Source organism: Bombus flavifrons, chromosome 6, assembly GCF_040668555.2.
Source record: "Bombus flavifrons isolate JBK064 chromosome 6, iyBomFlav1_principal, whole genome shotgun sequence".
Taxonomy (NCBI): domain Eukaryota; kingdom Metazoa; phylum Arthropoda; class Insecta; order Hymenoptera; family Apidae; genus Bombus; species Bombus flavifrons.
The window spans coordinates 5811192-5828030 of NC_138447.1; the positions used below are offsets into that span (position 1 = coordinate 5811192).

General features: G+C 37.7%; 2 protein-coding genes across 2 annotated transcripts; one reads left to right on the forward strand and one right to left on the reverse strand.

The window, feature by feature from the left end:
• The first annotated feature begins 2473 nt into the window (after positions 1–2473).
• Positions 2474–3829, forward strand: LOC138181261 (uncharacterized). Its single transcript, XM_069115983.1, has one exon. The coding sequence runs from the start codon at positions 2474–2476 to the stop codon at positions 3827–3829; it is 1356 nt and encodes a 451-aa protein (XP_068972084.1).
• A 4066-nt stretch (positions 3830–7895) lies between these two features.
• On the reverse strand, positions 7896–11641 carry LOC138181265 (putative leucine-rich repeat-containing protein DDB_G0290503). Its single transcript, XM_069115988.1, has 7 exons — positions 11613–11641; positions 10343–11410; positions 9465–9596; positions 9146–9236; positions 8928–9058; positions 8462–8633; positions 7896–8327 (listed from the first exon to the last, which is right to left on the reverse strand). Exons 1-7 carry the CDS (start codon positions 11639–11641, stop codon positions 7896–7898), a joined length of 2055 nt encoding a protein of 684 aa, XP_068972089.1.
• Between the last annotated feature and the right edge of the window lie 5198 nt (positions 11642–16839).

Genomic DNA, 16839 nt, shown 5'->3' on the forward strand with positions numbered 1-16839 from the left:
ATGATGCCACGGAGGAAAACTATATTGGGGTGTGTCTAAGGGCACGAGATCATCGGATTCGTCGAGGATAGCCTTCGTTCAGAAAGTAAGGGAAATTGGCGTTGCTGCTAATTGTTCAATCTCCATATCGGTCATTAGAAAAAGATGCTAGCCACCCTCGAGGGAAAGTTGCTGGTGGGAGACGTCGTTCGTTGAAAAATAAGTCTCCTCTATCTTCTCGTAGTTGGGACAAAGACTGTCTGTTTGAAGGACTTTAGTTAGCTAAATCTTAAGATTTTTTAACGGGCCCTCAGGCTAGCTGAACATGTACTGCGGAGTCGCATCGACATCTGGCAATCATCTTACTCGAAGAATAGGGTCTGCGTGTGGCGAGCCACGGGACAGTGACCGTTGGAATGTTTACTGTCGCGTGTCGCCAGAAATGTTTCTTTTAAAAAGAGCTATAGAATTACTCCATACCTTCGTGAGACAAAGCGTTCATCCCGTGACCGCGCCTACGTTCGGCGACTAGCTGTCGCCTCGAGCCCAAGCTCATTATCACAAATCTCGAACAAATACAATCGGATTGAAAAACGACAATTGTTTAATTACGCCTATGATAGAATCTACATTACGATGTTAAGGGATTTTCTCACAGTTCGAAAGGGAATCCTCTCATATCCTTTCCTCTCCGGCACGGCCATCTTGACTATCACACGTCCTCGTGTATAACTGAAATATTGTGTTTTTCCAACATTAGACTCGACGTAACTGATATTATTTACCATTCAATTAAATGTTCCAAATAAATCAAGGGTCCATTTCAACAACGAAATTTTGTTCGAAGGTTTGACAAGCAAGGAAATGAAAGAGAACTAAAATTAGTAGCGTTATAATTTGTGTTCAAAGTGCTAGTTAGATTCTGTGAGTTACCAGTCAGACCGTAACGACACGACAGATCACTTTCGATTTCGTACACTGATGAATCTCAGTTTGTTGGATATTACTACCACGTTGGCTGCGTTACGGAAAGCGCAGGACGCCACACTGAGCGTATTACAAAAAGCGCAGGACACCACTGAGCGTATTACAGAAAGCGCAGGACACCACTGAGCGTATTACAGAAAGCGCAGGACACCACTGAGCGTATTACAGAAAGCACAGGACGCCACCGAGCGTATTACAGAAAGCGCAGGACGCCACTGAGCGTATTACAGAAAGCGCAGGACGCCACTGGGTGTATTACAGAAAACATAGACGCTACACTGGGTGTATTACTATGACCACAACGAGGTGTTACTGATCCTTTGAGGTCAGTGTACTCGCATCGTTATTATCACCGTCGTTGTCATCACCGCAGACGTCCAACTCAGCAGGAACGCAACTATCTGGCATTTTTCTCAGTCTGTCATGTCTGTCCTTATATGATCGTTTGCCGTCTAAGGTTTTTAAAGCATATCTATCTCCTTCCAAAATCTCTGCTATCATGAATGGACCAATGAATTTCGGATCTAACTTCGTCTGGTGTCTTTCTTCGTTTTTGCGTAATACAAAATCACCGAGGTTAAACCTAACTACTTTAGCTTTAGTTTTGTCAAATCCACCTTTATCGTACCTAGCACTAATTTCTATATTCTCTATTGCCTGCCGTCTAACATCAGTGATATCTACTTCTCTTTCTTCGATATTATTGGGTATCGACGAGTCGTAAGGTCTTTGCTGTGTTGAGAAATGTTAAGTTGGTATGATCACTGGTTGCTACAAGCTAAGTTGGTACGACTTCTAACGACGCTCTTTCGTCTTAGAAGTCGACCACGTTGTTCTATTGACTTGGAGATTCCTGTGTGGTAAGACGTGTTATAAGACTGAATTATCAGACTGAAATATATTGGAGAAAACGAATCTAAGTGAATCGTTATTTTATAAACCCAAAACCTTATTAAATAACAGGTTATGGGCCCAGGGCAATAAACTGCGGGGAAAAACGGTATTATTTTTTGAGTTTTTGTGTTTTATAAGATAATCCGAGAAGAGACCACGCCATGGCCGTGTCACGTAAAATTACACAAAAGAACAACAAAAAAGAATAAAAAAAAGAAACTTTATTTTTCTTCTAACACTTGGTTTTACAATCTGCTTCCAAGCTCTAAGCGTGACCTTTTAAGACTGAAGCTCTTATGATTTTTTTGACTTTCGATCGGATCCGATCACTTTCTTTTGTCATCCCTCAACATCCCCACCGTCCATGCATTTGCTAGGCGTCCGCGGCCGTTGCCACGTGCTCTTTCTTCTAGAACCTTCGGTGGAAGGACCGTTGGGATGTTGATGGTTCATTAGGCACTTCAGCGATATACATTGTTGCCGAGTGCCGCCACATCTTTATCTCCGATTTTAAAGTGAGCCGGTCGTGACAGCCGATCACGACAAAGTAAGTGATGTGGACAGCGATATGAAGCCGGTCCTAAGAAAGGAGAATTACGAGTATTGGAAGACAATGACGGAAGCCTCGCTAGTTTTCCTGGGTTGCTGGGAGGCAATAGAACCAGGATTTACGGCAGCGCAAAGGCTGGACCCAGAATGCATGAGGAAGGATAACATGGCACGTGCGTATCTTTTCCGACATATTCGCCCCGAATTTATCGGAGAAATTAAATCCTTGAAGACAGCGAGGGATTGTTGGAAGGCGCTAGAGGACGTCCATGGGAGGTCCACGTCGATGGACACTGTCCTATGCATACGGGAACTGGGTACCATAGAAAAAACCCCCGATATGGACGTCGGAAAGTACTGCGGGAAGATATACGATTTGTGCGAAAAAATTTCCAACGCAGGTTTAAGAATCGAAGACCACATGATGGCGTGTTTCATCTTAGCCGGCCTCGTGTCGGACCCAAACTACGCGACATATCTTAGGACGGTAAGACTCGATAAGAATCTAACATCGAGGGTCGTGAAATCCGATCTCCTACTTGAGGAAAGGAGAATGGAAGCGGCTATGGGTCCCTCCGAGAAGAACAGTGCAATGGCGGCTTACAAACAATCGAAGACCAAGCCCCAACAAAGTCAAGATGGCACTAAGAAAAAGCACAAAGACCCAAAGGATAAAAAATGCTATAAATGTGGAAAACGAGGCCACATATCGTACAACTGCCAAGAGGGAAAGGAAGACAAGGAAGGGAAAGACCCAGAAAACAAAGTGGAAGGTAAACCGAGATCCAAGGGACTTATCTCCACACTGGCTTTATCATCTATCAACCACGTGGAAAGGGACAGGATCAGCTATCTCAACTCGGGAGCCTCAAACCATATGACTCCGGATAGGTATCGGTTCGTGGACTTCGTGCCTGCGGCCGGACAGATCCGGATTGGTAAGGGGTACCTGGAAGTCAAGGGAAAAGGCACGATCGTCGTGAAGATGACCAAGGCCTGCGGCGGGTGGAGTCTATCCTTGTCGAACGCCCTGTGGGTACCTGAATTAGATGTAAATCTAATATCGATCAGGCAATTGGCAGTGAAAGGCGTCACCACAGTATATACGAAGGATGAGGCCGTCGGCACACATGATGATGGGGACGTGGTATTCAACTCAAAGGTAGGAGACAACGTGTACTACCTAGAGACAATACCACCTGAGAGGCATGCAGCAAACGTCTCCATGGAGAACGATCAAGAAGAACCTGGAAATGATAACGACCACGCCGAGGTTATTGAAGCTAAGGCGTACAAAGGTATCGTATCATGGCATGAGAGGTTAGGTCATCTACATGGGAATGCGATGAGAAAAATCCCTGTAAGGAGCGTGAAGGAGAGGACTCTAGGATACATGAGGAACCATGCGGGGTCTGCGTGAAAGGGAAAATGACAAAAGTACCATTTCCGAAGACCGCCCACCACATGTGTCGGCGTCCTTTAGAAATAGTTCACAGCGATATTAGTGGCAGAACACAATGCAAGTCGCTGGGCGGAGGTAATTATTTCGTAACGTTCATAGATGATTTTTCTCGTTTCATGCACGTCAGAATCATCAGTAGGAAGAATGAAGTACTCAAGTGTTTCAAGGAGTACCAGGCGGAGGTGGAGGCTTTACACCAATCCAAGATAAGTGCCCTTCAAACAGATAACAGGGGTGAGTACACAGGAGAAAACTTTGAGAACTACCTGAAGGAGAAAGGCATCTTACACAGGAAAACTGTTCCTAGAAACCCTGAACAAAATGGGGTCTCCGAACGAGCGAACAGAACCCTGGTCGAAATGTCCAGATGTTTACTCATCCAATCTGGACTCCCTGACTATCTGTGGGGGGAGGCTGTGAACACGGCATGCCACATAAGGAACTTATGCCCATCCGCTGCCATCGGAGACAAGATCCCACTGGAATTATGGAAGGGTAAGAGATGTGACCTCCAAGGGGAGATAAACAGACTGAGAGTGTTTGGATGCAGAGTCTGGTATCTAAAGAGTCCAAGCGGAGGAAAATTCGAGAGCAGAGCGGATGAGGGGATATTTGTGGAATATGACAGACAGGTCAAAGGTTATAGAATTTACCTACCGAAGACCCAAAAGGTGGTAATATCCTGTCACGTCAGATTCGAGGAGAACACGTTTCCCTACAAGAGCGCTAAGGTGGAAACGAACCATATAAAGGATAAGTCCTCGGAATGGATATGGGATGTAGAAACCTTTGAACATAGGGGAGAAGCCGGTCAAACTGACATCGAGACACAGAGTGACGGAGAAAACGACGAAGGGGAAACCGACTACTTTATGGATAGTTTAACGTGTGAGGACAATCCAGTGGATACTGTGAGTGTACCGTTTGTGCCGAGGAGGTCGGCAAGGCTACACAAACCGAGAACATGTGATTGTTGTGCTCACACTGCGACAGTTTGTAAAGCTCAAAACATGTGTGTACCTGTGAATGTGCATGAAGCCCTGAGAGGGCCAGACACTCAAAAGTGGACTGATGCAATAAAGAAGGAACTAGACAATCTAAAGGGTAAAGATGTGTGGGACATTGTGCAAAGACCCTTAAATAAAAACGTTATAGACTGTAAGTGAGTGCTTGCGATAAAGAGAGACCCTGATAGATATAAGGCTAGGTTAGTAGCTCGGGGATTCTGGCAGAGGCCTGGAGTAGATTATTCAGAAACCTTTAGTCCGATAGTAAAACGCAGAACTCTAAGAATTCTGCTTGCTCTATGTGCGGAGAATGAGTGGGTTTACGAGCACATCGATGTGGAATGTGCATATCTCAACAGCCCTCTGGATGAGGATATATACATGGAGCAACCAGAACTCTTTAGAGTTCCAGACAAAGACAGAACTAAATTTGTGTGTAAGCTCAAAAAGAGCCTGTATGGACTGAAGCAAGATGGAAGAATGTGGTTTAGGCACATCAATAGCATTTTAAGAGGTATGAGTCTGAGCCCATGCGTGAGTGATCCATGTGTGTATGTGGATGCGTCTAAAAGGTTGATTGTAGCTGTGTATGTGGACGACATCCTTGTGTTTGGGACGAATGAGTGGATTGAGATATTCAAAACTAAGGTTAAGGACAAATTAGATGTTAGAATGCTAGGTGTAGACACTCAATTTCTGTCCATCCACCTGAGTAAGCCAAACAGCACCACGGTAGTATTCGATCAATCTGTACAGATAGGTCAAATGCTGGATCTGTTTGACATTACTCACGAGGTTGGGGTGGTGGGAGTATCGACACCGCTAGCTAGGGAATGTGAGGCTGGTTTTGATATTGAACGTGATGAGCCTTTCGACAGTAAATTATATGAACAAGCTGTGGGGCACATAATGTATGTCGCTACTGTAAGTCGTCCGACTGTATCCGATTGGAAAGCAGTGAAGCGGGTATTCAGATATTTACTAAAGACCAAAGACTTAAAGTTAGTATACCAGAGGACCCGGCAACCTCTGGAAGTATTTTGCGACTCGGATTTTGCGGGTTGTACGGTAGACAGGAAATCCAGGAGCGGGTATGTGTTCATACTCGCTGGTGCTGCGATATCCTGGCTATCCAAAAAACAACCGATTATAGCTCAGTCGACGTGCAAAGCGGAATTCGTGGCAATGCAGGAAGCAGCAAGGGAAACAGTGTGGATTTCTTTACTGTTAAAGGAATTGGGTCAACTGTCATATTGCCCTCGCCCCTGCAAAATATTCTGCGATAATATCGGAGCTATTTCATGGTCAGAGGACGAAATAGTTGCCGAGAGTTCTAAGCACGTCCAAGTGCGCTACTTTTACGTTAAGAACTGCGTATCGAGGGGGATACTAGATTATACTTATGTACCTAGTCCGGAGAATGTCGCTGACATTCTTACCAAAGGCTTAAATAGGATTAAGACTCAGCAATTTACCAAAGCTATGGGGCTTGTAGAAACTAGCGATCAAAGGGGAGTGTTGAGAAATGTTAAGTTGGTATGATCACTGGTTACTACAAGCTAAGTTGGTACGACTTCTAACAACGCTCTTTTGTCTTAGAAGTCGACCACGTTGTTCTATTGACTTGGAGATTCCTGTGTGGTAAGATGTGTTATAAGACTGAATTATCAGACTGAAATATATTGGAGAAAACGAATCTAAGTGAATCGTTATTTTATAAACCCAAAACCTTATTAAATAACATGCTGTTCTACCAATTAGTAGTTACGATGGACTCGATTTAGTCACACGGCTGGTGGTGCAATTCGAAACCAACTGTATTTTGCCAATCGCGTCTAGCCACGATCGTGTTAGGTAAAATGGGTACTTGGAATGTAGTAAGGAGTTTGAGTCATAACCCAACTACTAGTTTTCTTTTATAAAACTTTATTATAAATCTTAACACTTACAGAGATGACACTGAACCGGAGAAAAGAGGTAGTATGAGTACAGCAACTAGAATAAGAACAAGAACTGCCCGAGCTGGGTGAAGTCTCGGTTTATATATGTTTTGGTTTTAGAATGTTGAGGGGCTAGGTGTGGATTGTGATGTGGAGAAGTGTTCGAAGGTCAGGGGTCGAAGCCTTTATCTGTGATGTGGACTAAGGTGCGTCACAGCCTTGGTGTAGGCTATGATGATAAGGTGGTGATGTGTCCAAGACTCGGGGTCGATACCTTATGGTTGAGATGAGATTGGTGTTACACCCCCCCTCTTTAGATTGATTTTGGTCCTCCAAAATCTTAGTGTTTCTTCAGTATGGAGCGATGGAATTGGACTCTGACTGGCTCGACTTGTACTTGTTCTTCTTTGTCGTGGTATATTATGCTTTTGCTATTTCAACCTGTGAAGGTTGGCTGGTTAAATTTCGACCACGATTAATAGGGATAATTTGCGAAGTTTGACTAAATGCTGCAGTATTATGTGTTGAATCTTTTGTAGACTTTCCAACAGCCTGTGATATAGAATGAGTTAGTGGTCTTTGAGTAATGATTTTATACTATCTTGTTGTTTCTTTATAGTTTGATTGTTATCCAGTTGTTCCTTTGATACTTGTATTTCTTTGTTTTGTTTAGCAACTTCTACAGTCTTTTCAGCATCTACAACTGGTTCCTTTTTCCATACATGTAATTTTTTCTTCAACCAGTACAACTGTGCTTTCCTCTATAGTTTGTGTTTTGTGTCATTTAGTAAACTTTTCAATTCAATTTCCACAGTATCTGGAGCTTTAGATATCGACTGACTTTCATCTTCTGCATTTTCAACACCCCAGTCATCAAAGATATCCTGAATTACAATTCTTTTGTTAGTTATGCGCACTTTATCTGCTTCACTTATAGATTTATTCCTTCCTTCTGTATTAGCAACATGTATAAGTACCACAATTTTATTATGAATAATTTTCTTTTCTACATTAATTTTATGTGAACTATCAAAAGATCAATCTTGCCATTTCCATTTATTGTTTCTTGTTATTCTTTTATTTAATATCAATGTCATCTGCAGTTTCTAGATCACTAATTACTCCTGAGGTAATAGGAGTTATAGAATCGTTTCTCGTCTTTGTATGATTTAATACGTCATAATTGTCATTCTGGCTACAATTTTCAGAAACTTCTTGAGCCACAATTTCTGTTGAGATTACTTCTATAATTGTTTCATCACTTTCTTGTGCATGATCTATCAAATTAAATTCTTCATTGGAATTTACAGCAGCATCCTTTTCATGTACAGTTAAAACAATATTTTCTTCTGTACTTTCATTCATATCATTAATAGTTTCTACAGTCAGTACCATTATTTCTAAACTACTATCAACTGGTTTAGACAAATCTGTGTCTGTATCCGTGACATGCAATGTTTGGTCTTTATCATTAAAAGTCTCACCAAGTGTTTTAATTAATGCTTGACACTAAGCGTTAGTATCACTAACTGTATCTATATTTAACACTGTACAAACGTTGTGTTTCTCAATGTTTTGTTCACCCTCATTTGTATTAAATATTTCAACATTGTTTGTACTTTCTTTATCTAAAAATGTGTCACCTGCATATCTTGAATGATCTCCAATCTCGGTAGTATTCTCTGCTTGCTCTTCTTGAAATTTCTCATCTTTTTTTTACATTGATAATCAATTTGTGGGTCCTTATTAATTATTTCTTGTTCTACTTCATTAATCGCAGCGTTCTTTATGCTCTCTGTGTCACTACTTTCCTTACTTTTAAAATTTTTTATTTAAATCTGTTACATCACATTTATTTACTACTAAAACATCTTGAATTATATTATCTGTACCTTCCTGTGACTTATTTTCTTGATTTTCTGGAATATCCTTCACATTCTTTATAATATCAGTCGTTGATTCTGATATTAGTGAAGAAGATACATCTACTTTTATCAATGATTCTACTTTATTAATGTCACTGTGCACTTCATCTAGTTGTTCCATAGTAAAACATCAAGATTGTTACAATTACTTAAGAAGTCATGGATTGTCTATTTAAATATTTACTGCACTTTTCCATCAATGTAAGCCTTTATGGCAGTTTGACATTCTACAGAACACCAATGCTGTATCAGTTTATATTTTTCTTCATCATGAAGTTTTATTATATCACCTAATTCTTCCTGATGTTTTTCCCTCTTTTTTTTTTTTAATTTTCAAATAAGAGTGTATTTTCCATGTGAATCTTCTAATTCTTGGTTCGCCTCGCGTAAGCGATTATTAACATCTTTGGAAAGTTTTTGAACGTTTCCCAGTTTTTTTCTAAGAAAATTATTTTGTTCGTCCATATCTTCTACTTTACCTTGAATTTCTACCCTACGCAATATTTCAAATTCATTTTCATTGACAAGGATCATTTTTCTTCTTTTTCAAAATCCAGTTTCAATTTATTAGTTTCTTCTTCATATTTATATCCAAGATCACCCACTTTTTCCGAAACATTTTCAACAACTTTTTCATATTCACCCTTTAGTTCGTCTAGTTCACATTGAAGGGCAGATTATTTGTCCTTGTGGTTCAAGAACTACATTTTGTCTCTTTTACAACTTTAGCTCCAGCTTATCACGTTCCTCCATTAAATTACTAACACATGAATTAAGTTTGGCCTTTTCTTGTTCCAGCAAGTCAACTTCATATTTGTGACTTATGTTATTTCTTCTAGTTTTATTGTTAGTTCTTCAATTTGTATTCCAAAAGATTGAACTCTTTTCAAACGCTCTTTTCAAGGTTCAAGCGCTGCTATTCTTTTCTTTTATGTAACTCGCCGAGTTGCAATTCTAATTTTTACACTTCCTCCTTCATGTCCTCGTGTCGTCCTGTCTTTGTTGGAACATTCTACTTGAAGATCAGCCAGTTGATGTTCGGGATCGTAATTCAATTTTTGGTCGTTAGTAGTAATAAGCCCTCGTGACTTCACTTTTGAACTTGATCTTGTTTTAAGCTTTGTGTTTCACTATATGATTTATTATTATTAACTACCTCAACATTATTTTCAGTAGATTTTTTTTTTCGCGTGATTTTTTACTTATTTAAATAATTTAACATGTGCAAATGTATCGTACGTCAGATATACCATTTTTAATAAATCATCGCGTTTACTACAAATCGAGTTACCTCTAATATCCTGAATGAGTCGCATGATTGATCAATAAGCTATGAATAATTATACAAATTCAGTTTTTTTTTCTCATCTATTTATCTGAATATTATAACAAATACTTTACATCGAATATTTTATTAAAAACTGTAAGTTTTTCATAAAGGCTTCAGAATCCACAATCTATTGATCAATTCCTCTATCCTTTCTCTTTCTCCTCACTAAAATAGATAAATTCTTAATGCAATTTGTGATTTTTTTTTTTTTTATAAAGTAAATCACATTTATCATCTGATATATTTTTTGAAGTAATTTCTGTCTGTACATTTTCTTCTTTTCCCCTACTTCTTTTTCTCCTTCTAATGAATTCTTTTTATTCTGTAGAATAGTTTTTGTATCTTCAATTTTGTTAAGTGCAATTCTTATTTTTGATAACTTACTTTCATTAGATAATTCTTGTGAGTCTTCTACTACATCTTCCATATCATTTTGAGTGTGGCTCCTACCTTTAGTAAATTTAATATTTTGAACAGTATTATTAATTTCAATAGCTCTTTCCGTATCTAGTAAATCGCCCTTATTATCTAATATACTTTTTGAATTGACTTGTGTCTCTACAGTTTCTTCTTTTGTATTTTCTTCGACTTTTCTTTGTTCTTCTAATCCACTCTTTTCATTTTGTAAGATTTTTCTCGTATCTTCATTTTTTTTAACTTCAACTTTACCCGATCTCCTAGGTCTGCCTCTATGTTTTGCTTCTCTCTTTGCAATACTAGCACCTTTGTCTTCTTCTGGTTGCTTTTTATCATCACAACTCTTCGATTGCCGACTACGTGATAAGGGACTATCAAATACCATATTTATAAGTAAACGAGATGTTTTATTCCTAGTACGTTGGCTTAAATTCGCTTCATTAATTGTTGTTATTCTCGTTACTGCATTATCATTTTCTACAGATTTACACCTATCGCTATCACTAGCTGTGTTCGTTAAAAGAACTTCCCTTCGTTGACGAGCATCAGTTGTTTCGCTTTCACTATCTGAAATTAATTTTTGTTTAATACCTCTTTTTTCTTCTTTAGTCAATTTATTTTCTACATTTTCTGTTGCTTTTTGTTTATTAATTATTTCAGACTTATCTTCGATTAATTTCGTCTTTAAAGAGCTTCGCAAAATTTTATTTGTGTTTGACTGTCTTGTTTGATTGTAAACAATTTCTCCAAATTTTAGCGAAGTAGCAGGCTTTATAGCAACATTATAACGACTGTTCCGTTTACTACTATCTAACATGGATGGAGATAGACTTTTGTCATCTTTATTTTCTAAAGACTTCTCCTGTGTATTGGTATCTAAATTTCTTGACATAAGATTTGCTGAAGTTTTTGGTTCTGCACTATCACAAGCGTTTTTCGCTGTTTTGAGATGCGTTTCAAATTTTACCGATATAATCAGTGATTATTAATTACGATAATCGTGTCTCGTTAGCATTACAAAGTGCAGATTTCAAAATGTTTTGTATAATATATAGAATAGAAGTTTGTAGGGAGATTAGTAGGATTTTATCTTAATTGTACTTGCCAATACGATAACCTCACTTCGCTTCTTTGAAACATAATACGCCCATTGCTGAAAACATGATTTAATTAAACCCGACTGATCGACGGATAGATCTTAGATATTGCCATGCCGTTTAATATTTGTAGCCTGCCTGTCGGTTCTATGCTCTGTCGTTTCTGTTTCATTCAACTGATCGCGGTTATTTGCTGCATGAGTGATTATTTCCAACAAGAGCGCTATTACCGTGAACTGACAACAATACGATTTTTCTTTCGAAATCAGTTACTAATTTTATTTCTTAATTGCATTATTTAAATGTGAGGAAGTAAAGTAAACAAAAGAGACCGTAACTTAATCGTTACGTTCTATTCCTTTCACTTAAATAATTCCGTCCTGAACAAAAGGCTTCTCTGTAATTTAACCCCCGTAATTACTGATTGTGTCGACCCTCTAACCATAAAATGTCGGACGTCTAAGCGTAAAATGAATTTGATCCAGGTTCTCCGTTAGAGAAATCTGCCTACTTTTATCAATCAGCTTGAAAGAAAGGAGCAGAAGTTTTTGACAAAGTTTCGATACTTTATCAGAGAATAGAACGGTTTTGCTTGAATTTAATAAGAATCGAAATAATAGGAATGGGTTCGACTTGATAGGAAATATCGAAGAATTGAAAGACAAGTGAAATTAGTTAAGAAAATTAATCAAGTTCCTTACTATTGGTTTGTTCGTTAAATCCGAAATTTTCTGTCGAATTTATACTTTAAATATTAGAGAACTTTTTATCGTCTTTCTCTATAAAATAGATACTTTTAGGGATTGTTTTTTAAAGATTACTCTTCTTTTGAATTTCATTGCATTCTTACTTATACGTGTGATATTCTAACCTAAAACCTAAATTAATAATCAACTTAAAATAATAATGTCATGTATATTCTAAAAGACGAGCAATGAATGCAGTTTATATTTCTGCGTTGATTTCGACCGATGAAACGTACGAGACAAATTTTAGAACGTTTAAGCGGCATTCCGCCTAGTTTTCTTAACCTCTTAGGTACAGTTGAATTTTGTGCAGGGTTGTTTCTCTGTAATGGCATAGTTTGACGCGAATTACGCCTAAACGATACAGCACTGCAATGCTGTTCTTTCTACGGAAGCACATTGGAACGAAGTCTTTTATAATCATTATTTCTACGGTACGAGTGCGTGGAACGCCAATATAAGTCGCCGAGGTACGATGTACTCGCGAAATAAACTTTTCACTGCGAGAAACCTCGTAATTGCAAAAAGGCGGAATGCCTATATAACCTCCTCTATCACAAACTTAAGTTGTCTCAAATAAAACATTAACTATTTATCATATGAGATTCTTGTTACACTGAATGCATATTACGTGTTGAGAATTATGGATCGTAATTGCCGAAATAAATATGTAGGAATTCATTAAAAAAATTTTATTAAAAAAAGTTTATATAAAAATTTTTACGTAAAAAATTTTTTATTTATTTAGCATGTGTTTTGCAAGATATTCATAGATAACAATTACATGTGTTTCACTCCTTTTCTAGTGTCACCTCTCCCCTTCTTCTTGCCAAGTTACACATTTTCTCTTCTTTCGTTGAGGGATCCTGTCACGCAAGTACTCACAACTCACACCCGCACTCACACACTGTTATATGCGTGTCACTGTGCGCCGGCCAACTCAGGTTGTAACGCACAATATTACGCACACACACACACATATTTCAATGGAACATCACGAGTTTGCAAACATGTCAAACCTTTGCGCAGTGCAGGGGCCACGCTAAACAATTCTCTGTATCCTTCCACTTTTAGTATATGTACTACCGAAGGAAGTACGTAAGGTACGATTTGTTTCCTGTATATAAAGCAACATATTACTTATGCGTCAACTAGTGGCACCTACCGGCGCGCCGATGTACTACAAACGCAAGAGTACTTATTGTTTATTACATTCTCTACGCAATCACATTGGAACGAAGTTTTTGATAATTAAATTATAATTTTTCTTAAAAATACAATGCATATACTTTAATGTTAATAATCTACTTTAATAATTAACAATACAATTGAGTGTGATATATTTTAAAGCACGGTACGACACATAGGCCCACGTCACAATCTTCACACTCATAGCGCGATAGTGTTTCTCAAATTGCTCTTCGTTTTCTATTTTGAAGCGACATTTTGAGCTCGAAGATTCTAAAAAATTATAAGGATACGGATCGGTATGTTAAAAAGATCACCTAGTAATGGTGTATTTATTGTAACGAAAAGCAACAATTGATACGTGACACTGGCGTATCAAAAACAAAGATTATATATCCTGTCTGTATATTGTTAACACCGTTATAAAACGTTGTGAGAGCAAAAAAATTGTGATGCAAGACAAATGAAAAAGATCATTTAAATCAAACGGCGAGCGAATGAGTCAGTAGAGTGAGCCATTATAGTATATATGTAGTATCGTGGACAAAAGGCCTAAAGGATATCGGGATAGTATAATGCATTGCCGCAGACAGATCGTCGTACAGGACCGGCGAAATGCATACAATGTAGCGACCAGCGTATAGTTCCAGAAACGTCGATTCGCCTTCGGTCCGTTATTTTTCACATACACACGGAAGGTGCATACGCGATCATAGGCGTGAACGGTGGCGTGATCCGAGCGTAGTGGGGGGGTCGTCTCCGAGAGAAGACAAAAAAGATCGAAGGCAGTACCATTTTGAGGAGTCAGAGAATGCAAATCAAGAAGTGAGAGTGTTGCCAGCGTTGTCGTGAGAGTATGGTCCGCGTGAGAGAGAGAGAGAGAGAGAGAGAGAGAGAGAGAGAGCGTTGGATCCGTTGTGACAAGAGTTACAAATTAACGATTGCGTTGTCTAGACCATAATACGTTATTGTGATTAATCAACATCTGTACAATCCATTCATCGTAAATAAATCATCAATATAATATTATATTTACTACATATATATACGGGAAAAATGAAAAATTACTTAAAATCAGTCAGAAACGAACCAGTATGCGAGCTTAACCCTTTCGCTTCGGTAGTCCAGTCCGCCGAAGTGCTGTCACTGAACGTAAATGCGCGCCAGTAATACGCACAGTGTGCGTGGTTGCTGTATATACGTTTTCCTAAGTCTTAAATAACAATAATTTTTGTAAAAACCGTATATGAAATACCGTTTCACTGTCAATGGATTTAATAAATTTTTTAGCATGAAACAGTATACGATCGTTTGGATGTTTGAAATATATTGCGTGATTTCAACAATGAGTAACTTTAAGAAATGATTAACCCAACACGTCAATGAAATCAAAATGTTTTGCCGATAACGAAAAAATATATTGTTGACTACAGATAGCACTTGTATATGCATCATTTGGATGCCGGATATACGGGGTGCCGGACTCAGGAGTCGTCGCGTGGTCGCCGCCTATATGCGGCGCTCGAAGCGAAAGGGTTAAAGACGACGGGTTAAATATATTGAAATACTATATTTATTATAATGAAATATAATTATACATATATTATAATATGTACGTGTATATATATTTTGAAATATTTGAATATAATACGAATATAATAAATACATGTATATTTTGTTTTTTGTTATTTATAAGATTTAATAGTTTATGAATATGTGAAATCTGTTTGTGACTGTTTGTGAGCGACGATGTTCGTTTAATTTGAGCTTTAAATAGCACCTGTGCTTAAAGGCGCCTGTGCAGAAACAGAAGATTTATGTATATCAAATTTCTTGCGCATTTTAAAACGTACGGTATGTCGTATATTAACATAAATAATTTTTCAAATTTCTGTAAAGCAATACATCAAATAAGTCTTATCGTATATGTATAATTGAACAATGTACAATTGACAATCGCTTTTGTTCGGTTAACAATTCATTTCTTTAATTTATTAGTCTAAACTTGTTTAAAATTTTAGGAGACGGAAACATTTAGACGAGAAACATCTGTATACTACGTACATGGAATTTTGTTTAATTACATACGAATACGAATATGAACATTGTAAAGATAAAACTATAGTAAGCTATTTTTAAAGCACGTAAAACATAGCCGTGTCCTTTCAACAAAAAAGTAAAATGATAAAATTGATGATAAAATTTGTCTTCTTATTTTCTTATGTGACGAAATATAGATCAATGTACTACGTTCATATGTATATCTAGAAATATAGTTCTTTCTTTTCCTTCTTTTTTCTTTTTTTTTTTTTTATACGTTGGGAAATCGTCATTGACACTCCACCGCACTTCTGGGAAGCGGCGGGGTAGTGTCGGACTTACCGACTAAAACTCCACGGTATCCTACCTAACGCTTAACAGGAGTTTCCCGGGACCATCTAGAAATATAGTCTATAATCTATGTAACGAAATGGAATGTTAGAAAACAGAATGTTTTTCATATATGTTTATAGTGTGTATGCGTGTGGGGGGGGGTGACATATAATCGAACGATCTTAATTTCTCCATTAAATATTGTATAGACGTAAATGAGGTACAATGTAGTTCTCAAGAATAATAATTCTCTGCGACAACTTCTATATGTATTTGTATGCGCATAAAAATATACATTACACATATCGCGAAGTTGTAAAAACAAGAAAGATCGATGTATCTCTGAAAACAAACTGTTTCTGCCATTTTCTGAAATATTAATCGGAATGAAATAAAATTCTTAATAAAAGATAACGGAAAAAATACAAAATGATAAAAGTATTTTTCAAACATATTTTTATCCGTATACACGTACATGCGTATATATATCTGTATAAGATGGGAAATCACAATTATCGAAAACTAAGTTACTTGTTTGTTTCTTCTCTAAATATTGTTTGGGATTTGGAGTGTCCGTCAGTTTATGATTCGGACAGCACATCTCCCTTTTTTAGGAAAGTCAAATTCCGAATTGCCTTTCCCAAAATTTGACTTTCCCAAAAAAGGGAGATGTGCTGTCCGAGTCATAAACTGATGGGCACTCCAAATACCGAGCAAATATAATGCTGTAAGATAATATAACATCGTAGTCGAAAGGAGAAGATACCATGTGAAACAGGCAATAATTCTCGTCTGATGGAATTACGGTAAAATTATGATCGCGTGTCTTGCGGCAAAATGTAGCACCGTTATGAGGTAAATGTTCGCTATAAGATAGATATATACCAACATATATGCATATACATGCATACATATATACATACATACATACATACATACATACAT